The sequence below is a fragment of the Marmota flaviventris genome, chromosome 15 (genome assembly GCF_047511675.1).
Source record: "Marmota flaviventris isolate mMarFla1 chromosome 15, mMarFla1.hap1, whole genome shotgun sequence".
In the NCBI taxonomy this organism is placed as follows: domain Eukaryota; kingdom Metazoa; phylum Chordata; class Mammalia; order Rodentia; family Sciuridae; genus Marmota; species Marmota flaviventris.
In genome coordinates this window covers 58,856,903-58,881,272 of record NC_092512.1, presented here as the reverse complement: position 1 = coordinate 58,881,272, position 24,370 = coordinate 58,856,903, and the positions used below count along the sequence as shown (strand labels likewise).

Here is a 24,370-nt window from a genome sequence, read left to right as displayed (position 1 = left end):
ATAAAAATTGAATAAAACATTTTATAGTAATATCTTTTGTGCAAAAAAAAAAAACATTGGGGAGATTTGCACATAATATGAAGTTAATTACTGTTTCAGGACTAAGGTTTCATTGCAGAATCTTGTGAATCTTTCACAAAAAAAAAAAAAAAGAGACATCAAGGCTAAAAAGATCAAACATCAAGTGTTTATCATACCTTTTAGTCAATCAGTCTTTATTAACATGCAAGTACCATTTGCTGCAAGATACACAGATTTGTCTAGTCTTCATTCCAGTTTTATTTTAATGTTCTAAACTTCAGGTTACTTCTGGATCTAACACAAAGTAACCCACAAAAACTGGTCAAACTTTATTTCCAGCTCTCACCTTTAGAAACCATTATACAGGTTTATGATTGCTATTATTGGCTACTAAGTAGCAGCCTCCCACCTTGCTGGGGATCAAACCTAGTGCCTCAAAGCACTCTATCACTGAGCTATATCCCTAGCCCCAGAAGATCTTGTACTTGATACATATCTTCTAAAGTATGTATGTATGTTTTAGATTACTAAAAATATGTTTTTTAACTGCATTTAATAAATTGTAAAGTACAATGTTTAGGTTTTCTAAGAGAAAAAATTATTTTACGCTTTTTGCAGTTTTTCAGAAAAACTGGACTATATTTAGCTAGTCTTAACAATAAGGTGAAGACTTAAGTTTATAGGCCTCAAAATCAGTTTTGTTGTACTAAAACAGACAATACTACCCCCAACTTCAGTAAATCTTCTCCTAAGCCTACACAAAAATGCTGTCAGTTTCTCATGTTCTTTGTTTGCTTAAAAGCTGAATGCTTCCTCATAAGTCTGACTTCATAAAACCCACTGATTAAGGTACCATATTTATAGGAACATACTTTAATTAATAGAAGATAATTCATGTATTCATCTAAGTGTATTATAAGATTTTTTTACTACATTGCTCAACATTTTTCATACTTTATAACATTTGATGGAGGAAGACTGGTATTGTTCAAAAAAATCTCGCTTTAAGATCTAGATAAAACTTATAGTAAGTATTTTAAAACATACTTAAACAAGAAGTATATTCACGGGGATCTATGAAGAATGAAAATTGCAAAGGAAGCTTGAAAGTTAACGAAAGTACAGTACTTTGGATTGCCCCAAATGCACAATGAACAGGATCTAAGTCGAAGTTTAACTTGTTGACCATGGCTTACAGTTCAAACAGTCACTAGTTGTACCTAGTGATCTTCCAAATTGTTTTTAAATAAAGTTCTTAAATTGTAGCAATAAACAAAACACAAGATACACTTAAATAATACTGCGGTTTATCAAAAAACACATAAGAAATTTCAACTCTCATTCTTTGAATTACAAAAATCAACTTTTGGCTAAGTTATAAACATGTTTATTATGTAATTATTTGCATAACTCTAGTAATGCTATCAGTGGCTATAGATCAGAATAAGTTTTTTTTTTAAAAAAACACTAAAAACAAAAATACATAGCCCCATTATTTACCTGTAGAACATGTTCGTTTATGCCTATATTTCAGCATTTATTGTATCATCGTTCTAATTTTAAAAGTCACATCCAAAGGATAAACAAAACCACCTACAAATTGGCATAATTGTTTATTTCTCAGTTTGTGAAAATGTCCTTAATTTGTTGATGTATGAAACAAATTTTAACTTTGATTGCTATGCAAAAGAACAGAAGAAAATCTGCTTTGCAATTAAATTTGTAGTTCAATTGCATACAGGCAACATGCTATATATGAAAAAATTACTAACTGAACTACAAATATTAAATACTGAAAAAAAATTAACAGTTTATTATAATTTATTTTATTTAACAATCTAGGAAGTTCGCAGCCATCAGTAGTTCCAATGCGATTTCAGGTGCAATTGGGAATTCGGGAATCTCGGTAGAGCTGTTAGTGTAGCGAACCTTGTAGGTAAAATACATGCATACTTTTGATAGCACATGAGATGGAATTTCTCTAAAATTGACCTCATTAGTTTCATTTTCGGCAAACTGACCTGTAAAACAAAAGGATTGTGTATGTTATGGGCTGTGAATAGTGTTCCCCCTCAAATTCCTATGTTGGAGTCTTAGACCTCCTAGTACCTCAGAATGTGAATATATTTGGAGATAGGGTCTTTAAAGAGGTGATTAAATTAAAATTGGTGGTAAACCAATAATTGGTATCCTCACAAGAGATAAAGGACACAGACACTGAGAGAAGACCATGTAAAGACATAGGGAGATGACCATCTAACAAGGCAAAGAAAGAAGTCTTAGGAGAATTCAACCCTGCCTACTGAGAATTTAATTTCAACTTCTATACTCCAGAATTGTCAGAGAATTAAGTTCTGTTGTTTAAGCCATCTAGTCTGTGGTACTTTGTTGTGGCAGTCCTAGCAAGCTAATAATTATTAAAAGAATAATAATAATAAAAAATCCTAATTGTCATCAAATTATTTAACTCTGATTTGAATATAAACAACAAAAATCTATTAAAGATAGAGTTTTGAGATTCATAAGACTGAATTTTAAGATTCTAATTCTGTCCTCATGGGTTAGAGACTTAAAATAGCTTTTCCTAAAATCTTGGTGGTCTGATTACTGAAGGGGAAAAAAGAAAGAAAAAGCTAAATCAGGAGTCAAGTCTTTACAGGTCATCAGGAGTCCTATGCAGTATTGAATTGCCATGTAAAAATAAAGTCAGGGCAAATCATAGATTTTCTAATTTGGCTCTTTTGGTAATGAGAGTGAGCATATAAAGAATAAAATCATAAGATAGATGCTTTTTAGCCTTGTGCATGCTAAGCACATGCTCTACCACTGAGCTACACCCTAGCCTGAGAAATATATATTCTAAAAAAATCTTCAGGCAAGAAAATTGATTGTTTCCTCTTTCAGTTTTTTTTAAAATATGATCATGTAATGGGATTTCCTCGTAAGACACTTCTCTGTATTTACTAATCATTTTCTTTGTGAGTATTTACTAATAATTCATTATCAGTTTTCAGTCATTCCTCAAAAAAATTTTTGGTAGTGCTGGGGGCTGAACACTTTTGTGCATGGAAGGTAAGCACTCCACCAATTGAGCTACCTTTCAAGTCCCATTCCTTACAGAATTTTTAGCCACATGAAAGTCACATCATTTAGCCTTTACTGATAGGGACAAGATTTTTAATGATTTTGCACTATCATGTATATTGAATATAAAAAGCATTTAAATCTCAAAATGCACTTTCTGAGGGCTGGGGTCGTGGCTCAGAGGTAAAGCACTTGCCTAGCATGCGTGAAGCACTGTGTTCGATCTTTAGCACCACATAAAAATAAAATAAAGATATTATGTCCACCTATAATTAAAAAATAAATATTTAAAAAAATACACTTTCTGAGAATGTAGTATTTTAAAAAGTTTCCAGTAGGTTTCCACTGGTTGGAGTGAGGTAAGAAGAAAGAGAGTAGGACTTAGCAAAGTAAATTTTGGTGTGTCAAAAATTTAAATTCCCTCTTTTGAATATATTATCAATAGGTACTTATTAACTTTTTGATACCAGACAATTTTTTAAAGGTGAAATTCATATAACTTAAAATCAAACATCTTAAAGTGTACTATTCAGTGGCATTTATACATTCACAGTGTTATGCAACTGTACCCTCCATCTAGTTCAAAACATTCATTCCCCATTACCCCCAACATCTAGCAAACACCAATCTGCTTTCTGTCTTTGTATTTACCTAGTCTGGACATTTCATATAAGTGAAATCATTACATATAATGTGACCTTTTTCATTTCTTTCATCGAGCAAGTTTTAGATGTATGTTCCCATTGTAGCATGCATCAATACTTCATTCCTTTTTATACAAATATTAATTTTGGGCTAAATATTTTCCTGCTCCCTCAAAGATTAAAACTCGTGTTTTTAAATTAAAGAAAATAAAGCTTAACAAAAGCAAAGGCTTTCTCATCATAATTTTAAAATAAAATTTTGTTGGCATTTATGATTTCTTACCCCCTAAACTATTTCTTAGCATTGTCCAGTAGAAAGCCTAAAATTGATTCAACCCAGGAGCATTAAGTACCCCTAAAAGCTAGACTGCGGTCCCTAAATACCATTTTCTAGCTGAAGAAAACATGGCTCTTGGGGAAAATAGCACATTCAGGACTGGGAAATACTGTATATGACAAACCTGGGAAATATTACAAAAAATAATATAGCTATCTAAGACTAAGGACATCATGTCCAAAGGACATAGGAACTGGGCTGGGATATGGTTCAGTGGTAAAGTGGTTGCCTAGCACACACAACGCCTTGGTTTTGATCGAGTCCCAGAGCACTGAAAAACAGAACAAACAACAAAACACTATTGTAAGTCACACTGAGGTAGCTCTTTCTGGCACAAAAATGAAGGAATTTTAGCATCAGTGAGAAAGACAGAACCAGGCACAATGGCATATGTCTGCAGACCCAGCTCTTGAGAGGCTGAGTTAGTGGGATCATTTGGGCCCAGGAGTTTGAGGCCAGCCTGGACAACAATGATAAGGCTTCATCACCCTACATCCAAAAGAAAACATCAAATATAATAAGTCAAAAGTTCAAATGATATATCAAAACTCAAAAATTAAGAACAAAACACTATACTATTTGGAAGGTGAAGGAGAATCAATTCATTGATAAATGAAAAATTTTATGTACAATGAAAAAAATTCAAGCAATTATCTTGCTTTTCCCACACAGACTTTATTTCAAGGTAACTGAATAGTTTTTTTTTTTTTTTAAATAGAATTCTAGCTAATAAATGCAGAAGAAATCACAGAATTAGTAAATCACTATTTTTAATCCCAAATGAAGTAAAACCTCAATAATAATCACAATGAATTCTAAAGCCATTATATGAAAGTCAGATTAGGGAATTTTTATGCATGAATCAGCTTGACAACCCTGGAACCCACCAGTCAATCCTGACTTGTAAAAGATGTGATATAGCTGGAATGGTGGCACATACATAATCCCAGCTACTCGGAGGCTAGGGGAAGAGGATTAAAAGTTCAAGGCCAGCCAGTACAACTTAGTGTAACCTGGTCCAAAACGGAAAAAAAAGGGGGGTGGGTGCGCGCGGGGCCCAAGGATGTAGCTTAGTGGTAGAGCATATGCTTAGCATGTAAGAAGCCCTGGATTCAAACCCTAGTACTGCACCACAAAAAAACACAAAAACAAACAAAAAAAGGCCACAAGAGTTTGCAAGTGAAATGACAAAATGTCAGGGAATTTCTTGAAATACTCCCAAAATAGGGATAGTAGGTAAAACAAGATATGATGGGCAAAATATTAATAACTACTGAAGTTTGGCACATGGAGGTATATTACACGATTGCATTTCTGGTTTTGCTTTAAAATTTTCATAGTAAAAAAATATAGATAAGGAATAAGGGATTCAAGCAACTGAAACAATTTTCATATAGATAAACAGAATAGAGAGCCCAGAAATAAACATGCACATCTCTGGTTAACCAATTTTTACCAAGGATACCAAGAACATTCAAGAGGGAAAAGAGTGGTTTCTTCAATACACAAGTAGTAGATATCCTCATGCAAAAGAATGAAGTTTAACTCTCACCCAACACCATACACAAAAATTAATCTAAAACAAAAAACCTAAGTATTATAAGAGCTGAACCCATAAAACTCCTAGAAGAAAATGCAGGGGAAATCTAACTTAATTAAATCTTCATGTTGATGGATATGGTTGCAGAAAGGACATAAGAACAAAAATCAAACAATTATACTTCATCAAAAAAAAAAAAAAAAAAACATACGCTTCAAATGACACTATTAAAAAAAAAACAAAAAAACTAAAGACTTAAGAGTTTAGTGGTAGAAAGCTTGCCTGGCATGTGCGAGACTGGAAAATGAAGGAGGGAAGAAGAAAATAGGGGGAAGGCAAGCAAGCAACCCATGGAACAGAACAAAATATTTATTTGGAAATCATGTATTAGATAAGGGACTAATATCAAGAATGTATAAAGAACTCTAACAAAACTGGGCATGGTGGCATAGGTCAATAATCCCAGCAAATGCAGGAGGTTAAGAGGCCAACCTCAGCAACTTAATGAGACCCTATCTCAAAATAAAAAATAAAAAAAGAGCAAGGATGTGGCTCTGTATAAAGTTCCCCTGTGTTAAACCTTTGGTACTAAACAAACAAACAAAAAAAGAAAACCAAAACAGCTGGGCGCATGGGTGCAGGCCTGTAATCCCAGCAGCTTGAGGGGCTGAGGCAGAAGGATCAAGAGCTCAAAGCCAGCCTCAGCAAAAAGCAAGGCATTAAGCAATTCAGTGAGACTCTATCTCTAAATAAAATACGAAAAAAAAGGCCAGGGATGTGGCTCAGTGGTCGAGTGCCCCTGAGTTTAGTCCTCGGTACCAAAAACCAACAAAAAGCCAACTCTTACAGGCTGAGTGTGGTGCACATCTATAATCCCAGCTACTTGGTAGACTGAGGCAGAAAGATTGCAATTAAAAGCCAGGCTGGGCACTTATCGAGACCCTGTCTTAAAATAAATAAAAAGGGATCGGGGATGCTACTCGGTGGTGGGGAGGCCCTGGTCAAACAAAACAAAACCAATAAAAACTTAAAAACAAACAAACAACTCTTAAAACTCAACACCAAAAATGGGAAAAAGGCTTGAACAGACATTGACATTCCTCCAAAGAAGATATACATGAAAAAAATACAACATCATTAATTATTAAGGAATGCAAATCAGAACCACAGTGAAATATCCCTTCATACTCACTAGAAAAACCGACAACCAAAAAGGCAATAATACATTATAATATAGGCAATAATACATATTGGCCAGGATACATAAAAACTGGAACTCTAGTATACTATTGGTAGAAATGTGAAATGATTCAGCTTCTGTGAAAGGAATCTGATAGTTCCTCCAAAAGTTAAATGTAGAATTACTATATGATCATACAGTTCTACTCCTATATATACATGCAAAAGAACGGAAACCAAGTATTCAAACAAATGACCTGCATACAAATGTTTAAGGCAGCACTATTCATAGTAGCCAAAAGGTAGAAACAACCCAAATATTAATCAACTAAGACTGACAGATTTTAAAAAGTTCTATATTCACACAATAGAATATTATTCAACCATAAAAAGGACTAAAGTAATATATATGTTACCACATATATGAACCTTGAGAGCATTAATGTCAAGTGAAAAAAAGCCAGATACAAAAGGTCACATAGCGTATGATTACATTTATATGAAATGTCCAGAATAAGAAAATTAGAAAGCATATTGGTTGTCTGATGTGGAAAGGTGAGAAGAGAAGAATGATATGTAGTGATAGCTTAGTGAGTATGGGGTTTTATTTTAGAGTGATGAAAATGTTCTGCAACTAGGCTCCACAACATTGTGAACACAGTAAATGGCAATGAACTGTACACTTTAAAACAGTTAATTCTATACTACGTTTTTTTTTTTTTTTTAATTTTAAATTTATTTTTAAGAAAAAAATGTTAAAAATAGAGATCTGGGAGATGTTGAACTTCTAGAAATAACCTTTCTATCAAACTAGAACAAAATCACTAGAATCTACAGTAAAAGATGACAATGGAAACTAAATGTAAAAAAAAACAAACCTTCCTATTACCATGTAATCAATTTGTTTTTGTTGAAATTTATAGGGTAAATAAATGAAAATAGAAAATGGCACACACTAATTTTTTTCCCAGTACAACACAACCAGGAAATAACATTAGAAGACTTTTTCTTTAAATAGGACTCATTTGATTAAACTTAAAAAAATACATTTATCAAACATTAAGGAAAAGAACTACTTACCTGGGCCACTCAACATGGCTTTTATTGTTCCTGATGTTAGTGCATGTTCTCTTTTTACAATAAATTCATGACCATCAGAAGATATCAATTTGACATACATGGCATCAGGGCCTTCACAGCCACCATAGGTTTTCTCTTCTCCATCTAAAGTTGGTAGTAAAATGATTATTTTTTTAAATTTAATTGAAATGATTCTTGAATCACACTAGTATACTAAAACCAAACAGTTTTAATATTTGAGAAGTTCAAGACAATAAACATTTCTGGAAGGTAACAGCCACTGAGACTTCAAAGTTTTTTTCCTTTTTTTCAGTGCTGGGGATTGAACCCAGGGCCTTGCTCATACTAGGTAGGCACTCTATTACTAAACCACACCCTCAGCTCCAACTTTAAAGTTTTTAACACCTTGTTTTATCATTCTCTAAATATTTTCCACTGTCAGCATAAACTCTAGATCAAAGGATATATTAGATGAAAACTTACCAATCTTTTTCAAGGAGGTACTGACAAAAAAAATTTTTTTTGGTTGCCAAAGCAGCACAATCAAATGCGAAGATAAAGATAAAATATTAAATAAATGACTTAACCCTATTTCCTGATATACTTTTCTAGAAATAAGATGCATAGTGTTTATACGCCAAGTCCCAAATTCTATAAGTTAAGCCTTCTTTTACTTGGCATTTTATTCCTGATACATAAAAACAATCTTTTTTTTTTTTTTTAAATATTTTTAGTTGTAGATGGACACAATACTTTTATTTTATTTGTTTATTTATATGTGGTCCTGAGGATTGAACCCAGGGCGTCACACATGTGAGGCAAGTGCTCTACCACTGAGCAACAACCCCTGTCCCCATACAAACAATCTTAAAAGACATTTACTGACCAATTTAAATTATTGCATGGTTTTAACATAATGAATTTAGACAGAATCAGTCTTTAAAAATTCAAAGTAGAGGGAACTGGGTGTTATAGCTCAGTGATAAAGTGCCTACCTTCCATGCTCAAAAGCCCTGGGTTTGGTCCCATACACAGCAAAAAGAAAAGAAAAGAAAAAAATTCAAAGTAGAGATGAAAACAGAGAATGCATACTACCAGTTATCCCCATTGCTACTGCACTGGTTTCAGCCACGGTAGTCCACTCAATTTAACTTTTTTTATGGTACATATATACATATTTTTGGTACATCCCCTTAAGATCTTTTCTCACATACATACCTTTTACAATTCTGTACTATCCTAGAACTTTATCTTTTATGGTTACTAACATACCAAAGTATCTTAAAGCTTACTTTAAAAATATAGGAGGGTTAGGGTTGTGGCTCAGTGATAGAGCGCTTGCCTAGCATGTGTGAGGCACTGGGTTCAATCCCCAACACCATATAAAAATAAATAAAATAAAGGTATTGTGTCCATCTACAATTTTTAAAAAAATTTTTTAAAAATCTTTAAAAAATCCACTTACCGATTTGTTAATAGTTAACTCAGAAAGCCCTAAAACTAAGATTAATAAATATTAAAATCACCTATTACTGCAAAAAATATTTACTCTGAATATAATCACAAGGAAACAGACAAATTTAAAATTGAAAAATAGTCTTTAAACTATTGGCCTACTCTCCAAAACAGTCATGAAAAGTCCTTCTCCCCACCCCTCAAAAAGTGGGGAATTGTTTAAAAGAACGAGAGACAAGTTAATGCAATAAGTGATCCCTGACTGGATTAATAGATTAAAATAAGCAAACCTGCTGTGAAGAATACTACTAAAACTGTTGGGAAATTCCGAATATGGACTAAATTAGGAGATAAATGCTTAAGTGTTTAGATGTGAAGTGTTATTCTATAAGTCTTAAATGAGTACAGAAAAACACAAACAAACATGCAGAGAAAGCAAATTGAGACAAAAGATTAAGTATCCAATGAAAGCTATGATAGTGTAATTAATTTTTCGTAATAAAGTCTGGGGAACTTATAAAGATGTAAATAACTTCTAAATGATAAGACTATTCAAGCATACAGAATTTTAACAGTTATTGTCAATGTCTAAGAACAAAACTAAAAAGCTATCAGTTATTTCAATTTATGTTTCTAATTCCCACCCCCAAGTTAAACCATTTTATATTTATTGGGGAAGTTTCAAATTTCTTTTCCTTTTCCTTTTTTGTTTTTTTTTTTTGCAGTGTTGGGTTTTCAAGCCAGGGCTTCACACATGCCAGGTAAACATTCTACCACTGAACTACTTCCTGAGCCCTCAAATTTCTTTTTTTTTTTCTTTTTAAATACCTTTATTTTATTTATTTGTCTTTATGTGGTGCTGAGGATCGAACCCAGGGCCTCGCAAATGCTAGATGAGCGCTCCACCACTGAGCCATGCCACAACCCCATGAGCCCTCAAATTTCTTAAGGTACAATTACTCACTGCATTTTACCAATTTGATCTGGCACAATATTGTTACTGATGTGCCTTTCAGGAACGTACAATAAACACAAGTCTTAACTTAAACAACTAATTTCAGTTTACTCTAACCATTTTCTTACTTTCATTCAATGACTCTGAAGGTCTGTCTTTGAGAAGAAAAAATAGCTTCTACTAATTGAAACACAAAATTATCTTTACATAACTTACCCATTATGTTCTTATAAATTCTAGTTTGGTTCCACAGGAACGTGAGTAGTTTCCTGAAAATTTAACAACACCACAATAAGATTAATGTTTTTGCTCACTGTTATTTAACACATTCTTGGTGTTAACAGTTTAAGGACTCTCCTTCTTATGCATGGGGGTTATAACTCCAACATACACTTCTATCAACCAAGTAAAGGATATCAAAATGTTTTGTGAATTGATCAGATGGGGATTCTGAATTGTAGGAAGATTATTTAAAATAGAAGTATAATAAATAACCATTCTAAATTGGGGGTTGGTGGTACTAAGGGGAGGTTGTAAAGTATGTGCCATGTTGAGTTAATACATATGCTTAAAAAAGTACAGCATATGAAAATTCAAACATGCATCATAATGATAAAGAAAAATGCTACACTGAGATAAGGCAGTGTTTCTTTATTATTATTATTATTATTTTTTTTTTTTTTTGAGTAAAGGTCTCAGCCAATAATCTAAATATTTATTTATTTTTTTAGTTTTTGGCGGACACAACATCTTCGTTTGTATGTGGTGCTGAGGATCGAACCCAGGCCGCACGCATGCCAGGCGAGCGCGCTACCGCTTGAGCCACATCCCCAGCTCAGCCAATAATCTAAAGAAAACTATGGGTCTATTGTAGAACAGAAGGATTTGGCAGGCCATTGTCCCTCCTTTCTGGAAAGTAGCCTCTAAACCCTTAAAATTTCCCTAATGATAACAGTGTCTTTGTTATTCATTATTCACCTACTTTATGCTAACCAATTGACTGGAAGGCTTCTAGATATTGTAAGCTAACTAGAGGACTCAGGCTGGAGGAATTTGAGGACCTTGGAAAAAGACTTCAGATGGAGGGGGCTGAGGATTGAGTTCAGCCTTTTTGGTCATGATTCCATCAATCATGTCTACATATTGGGAACTCAATAAATACCCTGGATACTGAACCTTGTGCTTTCCTACATGTCCATGTGCCAGCCAGGCAATGACTCCTTACTCAACACGGTAAGGATACCAGAAGCTCTGTATCCATTTACTATATAGTGGTAGACAGTAAGCAAATATTGGTTTCAAAGAATGAAAACATGATATACCCAATAGGAAGAAGCTTCCACAAAAATTTAAAAAGACAAGACTTGGGGTCTGGGGCTGTCACTCAGTGGTAGAGCATTCGCCTAGCACATGCGTGGCCCTGGGTTTGATCCTCAACACACGTAAAAATGAACGAATGGAATAAAGGCATTGTGTCACACTATAACTAAAAAAAATATATTAAAAAAAAGACTTGTCTTCTACTTATATTAAGTGTGTACATCTACATAATCTTAGTCTTCCATTCTTTCTGTATATAGGCTACCTAAGATCTGAAATTTAACAACAAAATGGTAAAAATATACAGTTTGAAGCTGGTCATGGTGGCGCATGCTTGTAATCCCAGCGGCTCAGGAGGCTGAGGCACTAAGCAACTCAGTGAGACTCTGTCTCTAAATAAAATACAAAATACGGCAGGGGATGTGGCTCAGTGGTTGAGGGCCCCGGAGTTCAATCCCCAGTACCCACCCCCTCCAAAATACATATAATTTGAAAAATCTTAATATTTCCCAAAATAACAGATTCCTAAAAAAAAAAAAGGTCGGTATCCCAGCACCCGCCCTTCAAGTAATTTATACTTTGTGTGTATGTGGTACTGGGAAGTGAACCCAGGGTCCCACACATATTAGAAAAGTACCTTACCACTGAGCTATACCCGCAGCCCAATAATTTGTATTTTAACAACATGACAGCATTTCTTGAAAGGGTCTTTTTTATACAAATATTATTTGTCACCAATAGGAAAATAGTATATCCTGGAGCTGGGTTTGTGGCTCAGTGGCAGAGTGCTTACCTAGAATGCCATAAGGCCCTGGGTTTGATCCCTAGCACATGCACGCATGTACACACACATATTCTAAGAACTTACTGAGCAATATTTTAATTCTAGCCTTAAGGAATCAAGAAAATGAAACATGACATTTTAGTATAAGAACTTGGGAGATAACCAATCAAATCCCTCAGTTTAGGAAAGAAGATGTTCAGAAAGCTTGAGTGATTTGCTCCCATAGTGACATAGTGGTAGAAATCAAATCTCTTGAGCTGATGGTGGAAGCATATGTCTGTAGTACTAGTTACTAGGGGGGGTTGAGGCAGAAGAATCACTTGAACCCAGGAGTCTGAGGCCAGCTTTGACTACATTGTAAGACCTTAACCCCCCAATCAAACCTACCTTAGCCTTGAACACTTTAAACAGGAACACATTTAAAGCACTAGTTTTAATGTGAGCTAAAACAGAGAAAAAGGGCAAAACTGGCATATTATATTTTAACCAACAAATTGTGGGTCTTTAATAATTGGTAAAGATTGCAATAAATGCTTTACAGACAGTATCTTATTTAAATAACAGCTCTTCTACAGAATTATTGTTCTTAATGCTGGCTCCAGTTAAACTTATTTTCTACTTCTCTTGAGAGCTGCTGATATAAATCCTTAGGTAGTTCTCTAAGCTTTAAAAATAGTATTATGCCATGTTATAATAATAGGCAATTAAAATATTCATCAATGTCATCTTCTTTTTACAGTACTTTGTAATCCTTATTTAAAAAAGAAAAAAATTCTAGAAAGACTTGAAGTACAAGAATTTCAAGTTTCAACTTTTCTATCTGGACAATTTCCAGAGTAAAACATCTAAAATGTTTATTTAACTAGCAGTAGCTAAGCAACCATGCAGTCATCTTAGAAGCCCTTTGGGTAGCAACAGTTTCTCTACAGACTTAATATAGTAAATCAGTTTTACCATTTATACAACAGAGATTAAGAAGGGAGGGAAAGGTTCACTGTCACTAACAGAGAAAAGACTAAATCAACATTAAGAATTAAAATTTCCTAATTCTTAGAGAGAATTTAAAAATATGTGAAACGTAATTAAGTTTGTGACCCGTGAATTACTTGTAGAAATGTAAGTTTGGAGAGGAAAAAAAAATTCAGTTTGAATATTTGTTGGATAACTAAGCTGAGTTCTGGGAATATGAACTAAACAGGTTAAAGATGGAGGTCAGGCGTGGGGATGTATCACAGTGGTAAAGCACTTGCTTGCCTAGCATGTGTAAAACTCTAGGTCCAATCCCCAGCACCACCACAAAATAAATAAATAAGAAAAATTGCTTGGTTCCAAAACTAATCACAAAAAAATGCAAAGTTTACTTTTAAAACCATCTAAAATTAAGTGGAGGAGGCAGGGATGGATAACACTAAAGAAATGGCTATACAGTCTTGGAAAGCATCAATAGTATCAATTAAAAATCTTTGTGGAATTTACTTCTTGGCATTTACATTACAGAAACACTAGCACTGTGTGCAAAGGCAAGGAGAATAGTTACCACAATATGTACACATGAGAAAACTAAAATGCTTTAAAAGGTTCATCAATTAGGGCATGAGCTAAATGAAAATATTATACCCATAGTTTGAAATATTGTGGGGCTGTGAATAAGGTAAAAGTCTACATATAATGACACAAAAGGCCCACAAAATAAACCACTGACTTTTAAAAAAGTATGTTAGAATGATAAGTACAATTTGATGTCCCTTAGGTAACAGAAGTGGCTTCTCACCTTCTAATCTGCAGATAAATAAGAATGTGTTGGGGCTGGGGATGTGGCTCAAGCGGTAGCGCACTTGCCTGGCATGCGTGCAGCACGGGTTGGATCCTCAGCACCACATACAAAAGAAAGATGTTGTATCCGCCGAAAACTAAAAAAATAAATATTAAAATTCTCTCTCTTTAAAAAAATTAAAAAAAAAAAGAATGTGTGAATACATGCTCTAAAGTGTATATGACTAGAAAAAGGTCTTGAAAGATAGTTTCCAAACTGATAATAATCCTTATCACTGGCATAAAGACTGGTAAAGAGAGACATAGCCAATAGAGAATGTAGGCTTGTCTGAAATATTCTTCTAAATGGAGTATCTATTCATGTATTTCATCTATGATTTAAAATTGATTTTTTAAACGCCCCGCAAAAGCTCATATGTCTTTAATGCTTTGATTCCCCAGTTGGTGGCACTATTGGGAGGTTGTGGAAACTTTGGAGATGGCTTTTCATTAAGTTTGGGCTTGTCTTTAGCTCCTCTCTTGCTCTCTCTCCCTGGTCTTAGATGCCATGAGGTGAGCAGCAATGCTTTACCACTCCTTTACCATGATGCACTGCCTCAAAACAGGCCCAGAGAGATGGGGCCAAATGACCGCAGACTGAAACCATGAGCCACAATAAATTTTTCCTCCTTTAAAGTTGATTTTTTTTTTAGGTATTTTGTCACAGCAATGAAAAGCTGACAAATGGTTGACCTGATGATTCTTAACTTGATGTAAGAATGTAATGATCTCGAGTCACACTCTTGCAATTCAACTCACTCATGAGACTGAAGCAAGAGGATCACAAGTTTGAGGCCAGCCTCAGCAACTGAGCAAGAACAGTCTCAAAAAATAAAAAGAAGCAAAGTATGAACCCTATAACAGACACAGTCATGTTAAGTAGTCCTTAGATATAAAGTGAATGATGTGATGGTCACTAATTATTTATGTTTTGGTGGGTTACGTCTGTTTCATAGCAAATTGCAAAAATAAGTATGGCTTTTCTGAATCCTTATACCAGTAAGTAAATCAAAGCATATGTATAGGAAAAAACAAAAACAAAAACAAAATGGCTAGAAAGGAAAATCTCTTCAACATATGATTCAGGAACAACTAGACAGCAATCTGGAAAAGAACTGTTATTCTCCCCATACATAAAAATCTGAGATATTTCACAGAGCTAAATGTAAAAGGCAAAATAATAAAGCTACTAGAAGAAAACAGAGCATTTTCATAATATTCATGTAGGCAAAGATTTCTCATAAAAGATACAGAAAGCACAAATTTTAAAAACTGGATTCCTTAAAAAAAAAAAAAAAAAGCAAAAACACCCATTAAAAAAACAAAAAATAGAAGAAACCCACACGCCATGAAGAAATCAAAAAGCAAACTCACAAACTGAGAGAAAATGAGCATTTCCCTATATGTACATTATACCTCAATTTAAAAAATATAAGGTGAAAGAAAAAGTTTAAAAAAATTATTGATGGCTTTTCTAAAGTTGTATCTCTTTTGGGGGGAGGGGGTGGGAGGGTTATGGGGGATTGAACTCAGGGGCACTCGACCACTAATTTTGTATTTTTTTTTTTTTTTTTTTTTTTTAGAGACAGGGTCTCACTGATTTGCTTAGAGCCTCGCCATTGCTGAGGCTGGCTTTGAACTCAAGATCCACCTGTCTCAGCCTCCTGAGCCAAAGGGATTACAGGCGTGGGCCACCTCGCCCACTGAAGTTGCAGTCTCTCTCTCCCTCTTTTTAAATTTTTTTTAGTAGGCGGACACAATACCTTTATTTTATTTGTTCATTTTTATGTGGTGCTGGGAATTGAACCCAGTGCCTCACATGTGCTAGGCAAGCGCTCTACCACTGAGCCCCGACTCCGGCCCCTGAAGCTGCAGTCTCTTAACTCCAAAGATGTTTTCAATCCAGGAAGGTTTTCTGTCTGATTAACCTTTCCAAAGACATACTGACATTACCCTAGATTTAATAAAAATGTAGATTCTACCAGAGGAGGATGGGGAGTTTGTTTCAAAGCAAGTAATTCTGAGGTACAAGGCTGCAATAGAAAATTTGTTAAGTGAACAGCCATAAAAGGAAAATAGCTTTTGATGAGTCTCAATGGATAAAGACGTTTTTATCAGGCTAGACTGTAAGGGGAGAGTGATCCAGGCAAAGTAATGAGCAAAGTCAAACAGCTTGGATGGTGGGCATACAGCATAACTCAGTGTTGTTGGAAACCAGTTTACAAATTCATTCCTTCAACAGATATTATTTTTCTTTTTGCTATATTGGGGACGGAACCCAGAAGTGTTCTACCACTGAGCTATCTCCCCAGCCCTTTTTATTTTGAGACACTAAATTGCCCAGGCTAGCCTTGAACTTGCAATCCTCCTGCCTCAGTCTCCCCAGTAGCCTGGATTTAGGTGTGTACCACCATGCTAGGCTAGAGGATTTCTTACTGAAACCTTATAGCATAAATTGGATCCCCACTCCTGTGCTTGCCTGGGTCCACTCTTCTGCCATCAGTTAAGGGAGACCAGGTGGCTGCATGTTTAGATCCCCACAGTGCCACTCTGTAGACTTAAATTGTTCCATCTCAGCTTAAAGAATAAGAATATTAATACCTACCACATGGGCTGGTATGAACTTTAATAAGAATATACCATTGCAGAGATATCTGGGTTAAGTTGTCCGAGGTTGACTAAAACTGTACCTTAGAATTTTCTACCTTAATAACTAGATATCAGTTACCTTTAATTACTAATTAGTACTTACCATTGTTAAAGATCTTTGAAGCAGGCTCCAAACATTTTCCATTTAACCTATTACAACTCATAATTCGAAGGATAAGAAATCATTCTATTGAGCTAAAGATGAACAAGTTTGTTCTACAACAACTCAGGGTTTATACTGTTTTGTTTCCTGAGAACTGGAAAATTATGTTACTTTTAACTACAAAACTCTCGAATATTTACTCTTATCTGGATTCTCCCCTGGGACCTTCAGTGTCTAAATATATACGTTAGAATTTTCCACAGCTCAGTATAAGGTGACACTAACCTATCACAGAAAACATTGCTAGCTCCCCACTCTATCTTCATCTGTGATGCCTGATATAACTTTTATGTTTGACTTCAAATTAAGACTCATTAATGTGGCCCCAGATCATACAGGTGAGTTGGGTGGGGTAGATAGGTCCTGGGAACTTTTGTGGTACAGAATAGCTCAAATACTGGCCTGGATGTCAAAGATGAATCCTCCTGGACTCATATTTAAGGGTTCTTTGGCTCATACAAATGCTTATTCAACTTACTGAATTTTTTTTCCCCTTTCCTTTCCTTTTCTTTCTTTTGCTGGATATAGAACCCAGGACCTCATGCATGCTAGGGACCATTCTAAGTGCTTTTCACTTTCTACCACTAAATTCTATTCCTCCCACCAGGACTTTTTAGTGGTACAGGAGATTGCGCCAGAGGTGCTTTATCCCTGAGCTATTTTCCAGCCCTTTTTATTTTTATTTTTAGAGACAGGGTCTAAGTTGTTGAGCCTGGTCTCAGGTTTGGGATCCTCCTGCCTCAGCCTCTTGGGTCACTAGGATTATAGGCATGCACCACCACACCCAGCTCCTTCAACAAGTAGTTATTGAGGGTTAGAATGCCAAGTACTATCCTAGGCATTGGGGACACAGAGAAAAACATTAACAGAAGATTCTCATGGAAAGAAAGGTGGGGACAGAAGATTAAAATAACGTGTGAGATAGAAGAAGAGCTATGGGGAAAAGTAAAGCAGGGTAAGGTAAGTAGGGAATGGGCAGAGAGGAGATGAGGCTGGTATTGTATTCAGGGTGGTAAAGACAGGCTTCACCAACACTTGACAGAGACCCATACAAAGTAGGGAGTAAGATATGGTTATCTGAGGCCTGAAAGAATGAATCTTTGAAGGAAGAGAACACCAAGACACCAGTTTGGCCAGAGGAGTGAGTCAAGGAGAGAATGTAGGAAAAGAGGTCAGAGATTGGGGAGTTGGGCCTTATGAAACAAAAGAGTGACTGATAAGGAACACAGGCTGAGATATGGATTTTTATGCCTAATTTAAGAACACAGGGGAAGATACACAGTCCTTTGTAACACTATCCTCTTTCATTTCTCCTACCTAACCATTCTAGTATTGTTTTCTATCATCCCTGAAGACTTGATTTTAGCCCTCCACATAAAATAGTGCTTAAACGCAACTGACCTTTGCAGATTCCTAGCTATGTCACCTTGGGGGAAATTATATAACCTTTCTGTGCCTAAGTTTCTATAACATGGGAATACAGAGTCTACCCCAGAGCCTTAAAGAATGAGTTTATGTAAAAAGCACTTAGAATGGTGCCTAGCACAGAGCAAACACATCGAAACACTAACTTCTATGATTATTTCCAAACCAGAGGCTCACTCATCTATGCCTATCTACATATGAACACGTATGTATATATGTGTATAGACACACACACACACTCTTCTAGATGCTTCAGATAATCTGTGGACAAAATAAAGACATTATTTTAGTCTTTATTTCCCAGTCTGGAAATTACATTTTAGTGTGGGAGATAGCAATCTTTTTCTGTAAGGGGACAGATAAGTAAATATTTTATACTTAGCAGGCCAGGTCATAAGCTCTCTGTCACAACTACTTCAACTCTATGAGTAGAAGGCAAAAGCAGCAAGATAGATGTAAACAAATGAGTATGATTGTGTTTCCACAAAGTTTTATTTACAGCAGAGAATTTTGAATTTCACATAATTTTTATTATGAGTTATAAAAATTTTCTTTGAATTTTTGTTCAACTGTTAAAAAATGTTAACAACCATTTCTAGTTCTTAATCTTAAATCCCTCAGTCCTAGAGGCTCATGGATAAGAAGCAAAAGAATCCTAAACCCTTAATTTCTATCTTGAGACCATATTAGGTTAAGGGACAGGATTTCTGATTCTTGTCTCCCAAATGAAGGAAATAAACTAGATTGTGTCAACAAGTCCCTTCTAGCGCTACCATTTTAATGCCTGAGTCCATCTTAAGTTCACCTTGCCCTTACAACTGCCTTTAACTCAATTTCCCATCTTTATTAAGCATTTATCTCCACACAACACAGATTTTTTTTGGGGGGAGGGGCAGGTGGGGGTGAGAGGGTACTGGGGATTTAACTCAACCATTGAGCCACATCCCCAGCTCTTTTTTGTATTTTATTAGAGACAGGGTCTCATTGAATTGCTTAGAGCCTCGCTTTGAACTCTTGATCCTCTTGCCTCAGCCTCCCAAGCTGCTGAGATTACAGGCATGTGCGAGCCCAGCTACAATACAGAATTTACAGAGCACTGCATGTTCCCTCTGAGTGTTTGCTTCACCCTGTAAACTGCCTAATCACCTTTTTAAACATCTCCAGATTCCTTTGTTTCAGTTTGCAAAAATTATGAGCAGTTATTTCCAATATATTGTGTACATCTACTCATAGATTCTGTACGTTATAAAATCATTTAGAAGAACCTTTAGAATGATGGGCTAAAAATACACTGAAATAAATCACTTCAATTACCTTATCTTCCTACCTACAACTTACCTGCATCTATACACCATATACTATTCATGTTTTTGTTTCAAAAGTTGAAAAAAAAATATACATCTTGCCCATAGTCAGCTCTTCCATTAAGCACTGAGTCCTATACCTTTTCCCCTAAGGACTTGCTTTTGTCATTCATATCCTCACGCCCTCCAACTCACCATCCTCTTTTTTTCATTTGGTTCTGGGGACTGAACCCAGGGCCTGGAAAATGTGCTCTACCACTAAACTATACCCCTAGGTTGCCATCCACTCCTAAACCCACTCCAATCTGACTTTTGGCCTATCAATTTGCTCAAGAGTCTCGTCGTATCAAATTTTGCATGGTCACGTGGCCAATTTTTAATCCTCACCTTATTTGTTGCAACTTTACACAACTGCCTTCTCCCTTCCTTGAGATATTTTTTTTCCCTTAGTGCTCCTAATGCTATACTCTCCTGTTTTTTTTTTTTTACTTTTATCACTTGTAGTTTTCTGCCTTATTCTCTATTAACATTCGCTTGATGTCCTCCAGTACACAGATTTAAATATCACCTATAAAACAGGATTTCCAGATTAACTTCCTAGACTGGTTTCTCTGTTAAGTGCAAGTTATGAACCTCTAACTTGCCTTCTCACATATTCTCAGCTACCTTAATATTCAAACTCAACGAGTCCCATATAGAACTCCTGAGACTTCTCCCAGAAACCATGGTCCCTTTCCAGTCTTCCTCATTTTGGTAAATGGTACTCAAATGATGCTCAGGCAAAACATATGATCATTGAGTTTTGTTTTTTTTCTTTTGTCCCAGGGTGAACTGATTTGACTCCAGCTTCAAATTAAATTCCAAATCAGACCATTTCTCATTTATTTCTAACTCTATACCTCTAGTTCAAGCTACCATATCTCAAATAGAATACTACAAAGTCTACTCATGAGATTGTTTCCCCATTTTCTTCCCAGCTGGTCTGTTCTCCACCCAGCAAACTACCATCTCAAGCATAAATCAGTATCACTTTCCTGCACAAAACCCTTTAATGCTTTGACTTCTCATTACAGATAGAAAGAGGACTATAAGGCCCCAATCTTATTTATTTCTTGTTAACTTCTCTCACCTCATCTTGCACTACTTCTCCTTTACTATGTTCCACTCACCTTGATCTTCTTAGTATTCTCTGAATAGGTCAAGTTTACTCACATCTCAAGATCTTTGCATTTGCAGTTGCTGCTGTCTGAAAAATTCTTCCTTTAAGTCTTCCTTAAGACAGCTAAAACACCAACTCCTCAGAGAGGTCTTCCCTGATTAGTCTATCAAAATTAGACATTCCCATCCCAGTTACACTAACCCCTAATCTTGATATATTTCCTTTAAGCACTACCTGAAACTATTATTTGATTACTTATACATATACTCTCTTTTCTCAAGTTCTTTGAGGGCAGGCCTGAAACAGTGACAATAATAGTAGATTCTCAATAAATATTTTTTTAAATTTGAGGCACCACTGGATGAGCTATGTCTGACCTTATATAATAATGGAACAATAAATCATTTAGGATGGCAGGTTAGCTGAAATGCATAAACACATAAGAGCATAAATTTAATTTGCAGCATTTGAAAATTATACCAAAAAAAAGCACTAAACTAATATTACTTTAGAACTCGATATATGGGGCTGACTATAATTTCTGGGTGTCAACTACTGCTTAATTTTCTTACAGAAGTACCATCTAGTAGTGATAAAGATTCTCTCCTTTTGAAATAAATGTGTAATTTTTGAATGATAGTTTAGACAAAACTTTACTCTCCATGCCCATGGTACTGAGACTGAAACTGGGAGTTCTCTGCTGAGCTACATCTCCAGCCCTTTTCATCCTTTGAGACAGGGTCTCACTAAATTGGTTAGGACCTCCCTAAGTTACTAAAGCTGGCCTTGAAATTATAATACTCCTAACTCAGGCTCTGGAGTTGCTGGGATTATAGGTATGTGCCACTGTGCCTGCCATCACCAAACCCTTTATCATTTAAGGCAGGGCCTCACTAAATTGTAGAGGCTAGCCTCAAACTTGCAATTCTCTTGCCTCAGTCTCCTAAGATGCTGGGATTACAAGTATGTGCCACCACACTTGGCTAAACCTTCACATTTAACAAAAAAAGAGTTTTTAAAAATTTAAATAGGAGGCTGGGGGTATAGTAGAGCACTTGCCTAGCATATGGGAAACCCTGGGTTCCATCCCCAAAACTGCAAAAAATTAAATAAAAATAAATACATAAATCAACACAAGATGAAAATGAAGTAGAACCCTGAATCATCACAACAAATATCCATGATGGGAAGAATCACAGCTGTTTCCTTGCCATTATATCTTTAGAAAGAATAAATCCACTTGTGACTTCTTGGTATTTATCCAAAAGAATTAAAGTCAACTGAAGCAATACATGCATTCCTATGTTTATAGCAATAGGAGTGCAACTCACAGTAACCAGGCTCAACAGATGAATGGATAAAGAAAATGTGGCATATATTCACTGCATACACATCATGGAGTTTTATTTAGCTTTAAAAAATAAGTAAATTGGGCTGGGGATGTGGCTCAGGCGGTGGTGCGCTTGCCTGGCATGCGTGCGGCCCGGTTCGATCCTCAGCACCACATACAAACAAAGATGTTGTGTCCGCCGAAAACTAAATATTAAAAATTCTCTCTCTCTCTAAAAAAAAAATAAAAAAATAAGTAAATTATGTCATTTGCTGATAAATGGATGGAATTTCAGAACATCACGTTAAGCAAACTAACCAGACTCAAGAAAGTCAAGAGCTGTTATGTTATATCATAGATATTAGAGAGAAAAAAAGGAATCTGGTAAAAATAGAAAGGAGACCAGTAAAAGAGAGGACAAGGACCACCAGGAGGAAAAAGGCAGGGCAAAGAGAGATACTGGGAAATGAAATTAACCAAATCATGTTATGTACACGTACAAATATGTCACAGTGAAACCCACTAATATACATAATTATTGTATACCAATAATTTTTTAACTCACATGTGAACTGTGATTTTTCAACATGATTATAACGTAGGTGAGATTAGATATTTGTCATTTTAGGCCACTTAACGAAAAAGGAAATAATTGGAGATCAAAAAGCAAATCTGGAACTTTAAAAATAAGTTTTTGTTTGTTTTTTATAAAGACTAAAGATTGGGTTGGGGTTGTGGCTCAGTGGTGGAGCGCATGTGTGAGGCACTGGGTTCGATCCTGAGAACCACATATAAATAAATAAGACTAAAGAGTTCAGTTACTTTCCACACTGAAAGAGATGCTCAATAGAAATGTTCACACTAAATGACCCAAATTCCACAGTTAAATGCTACTAAAGAGATTTCAGTAAGAAATCAATTGGACACTATATTTGATACCTTCTTTCAGGCAAGACTGGGATGTAGATGCACGAAAACCCCAACCAACCAAAGTCAGGCAGAGATCATCCAAGGAGTTGCCTGGAAGATAAACTCTTTTCGGGGTCCCGCTGCTGGAAGAGTGAGGACCCACTCCTGGGACTAGAGACTGACTTCAAGACAAGAACGAACTGAACGCACATGATTAAAGAAAAAAGAAAAAGACGAGAGGGATGCCATACTCCTAACTCCACCCTCCCGCGCTCAGCCCAGCGAAGGCCCAATCTCGCCGGGAGCCTCCCCTCCTTCAACATCTTTCCAAGCCCACCGAGGGGCGCCAGAAAAGGTCCCGCCAACCTCCTCTCCCCTCCCCCAAACCAAGAGCTGGGGAGGCCCGGGAGGTTAAGAGCTTCCGTTCCTTCCCCGCCCAGATGGGAAGGGGTGAGAAGTGGGACTGTGAAACCACCCAGTTCCAGCCTCCCTCACTCTCCACGCGTACCAGCAGCTCGGTTCCCGCCCCAACCCGACACTCACTCGTCAGCCTCGCAGCCACCGCAGCCGAGTCCCCTCGTACCGCCACAGCCCCTACTCCAGGGCCACCCCCCCACCCCCAGCTGCCTGCCCCTGTGAGTTCCGGGGCAGTCGAAGGAATTACTTCCGCCGGGTCATTGCCGCTTTCTGCGACGGGCGGGAGATTAGTACCTGGTGAGGCTTGAGACGCCGTCCTTCGCCCACGGGTCTGCAGGAAGTGCGTAGCGTCCCTTCCCTTCCCCTTCAGTAACTCAGGCCCTCCAAAGAGACGTCACTGGCAAACCTCCACCAGTACGATTCTAGATATTTTGGATTCCCAGCATGCCGCGCCAACCTAATCCAATTTCTGCAAAGGCTCTCGGGAATCTTAGGCAGAACTGCACCTTGGGACTTGTAGTTTTTCTGGAGGGTTGCTGTTGTTGGTGTTTGGCCCCAGGCAGCGGTGCATCCTGGAACTTGTAGTTTCTTGTGCTGCACGTTAGGATTTCGGTAGTGGTAGAGGTTTTGTCTGCCTCTGGTTTGTGGGTACGCTTGGAAGTGGAAGATAGTGCAACGGAAAGATTGAGACGTGGGAGTGGGTTTCCCATGCTAATAAAATCGTGCTCTTAATGAAGCAGCATCTGCCTTTTGAAAAGTTGCAGGGCGTGTTGACGAGCATCTCAACGGCTCGCTTAATCCGC

At 36.5% G+C, this 24,370-nt stretch overlaps 1 protein-coding gene across 5 annotated transcripts; it reads right to left on the bottom strand.

The window, feature by feature from the left end:
- Positions 1–1,621: 1,621 nt before the first annotated feature.
- Positions 1,622–23,965, bottom strand: Eloc (elongin C). Of its 5 annotated transcripts, none has more exons than XM_027950537.3 (4): positions 23,862–23,965; positions 10,512–10,564; positions 7,886–8,029; positions 1,622–2,042 (listed from the first exon to the last, which is right to left on the bottom strand). In XM_027950537.3, the coding sequence occupies exons 2-4, from the start codon at positions 10,513–10,515 to the stop codon at positions 1,852–1,854; spliced, it is 339 nt and encodes a 112-aa protein (XP_027806338.1). In that variant the 5' UTR covers positions 10,516–10,564; positions 23,862–23,965; the 3' UTR covers positions 1,622–1,851. The 5 variants fall into 5 exon arrangements, with proteins under 5 accessions (XP_027806338.1, XP_027806332.1, XP_071458382.1 ...); XM_027950531.2 differs by lacking the exon at positions 23,862–23,965 and adding an exon at positions 23,694–23,773; XM_071602281.1 differs by lacking the exon at positions 23,862–23,965 and adding an exon at positions 22,379–22,457.
- Between the last annotated feature and the right edge of the window lie 405 nt (positions 23,966–24,370).

Excerpts from the sequence above, each read along its gene's own strand:
- Eloc (XM_027950537.3), bottom strand. Across the intron at positions 2,043-7,885 it reads AGCCATGTTGAGTGGCCCAG|GTCAGTTTGCCGAAAATGAA; the intron begins GTAAGTAGTTCT and ends TTTGTTTTACAG.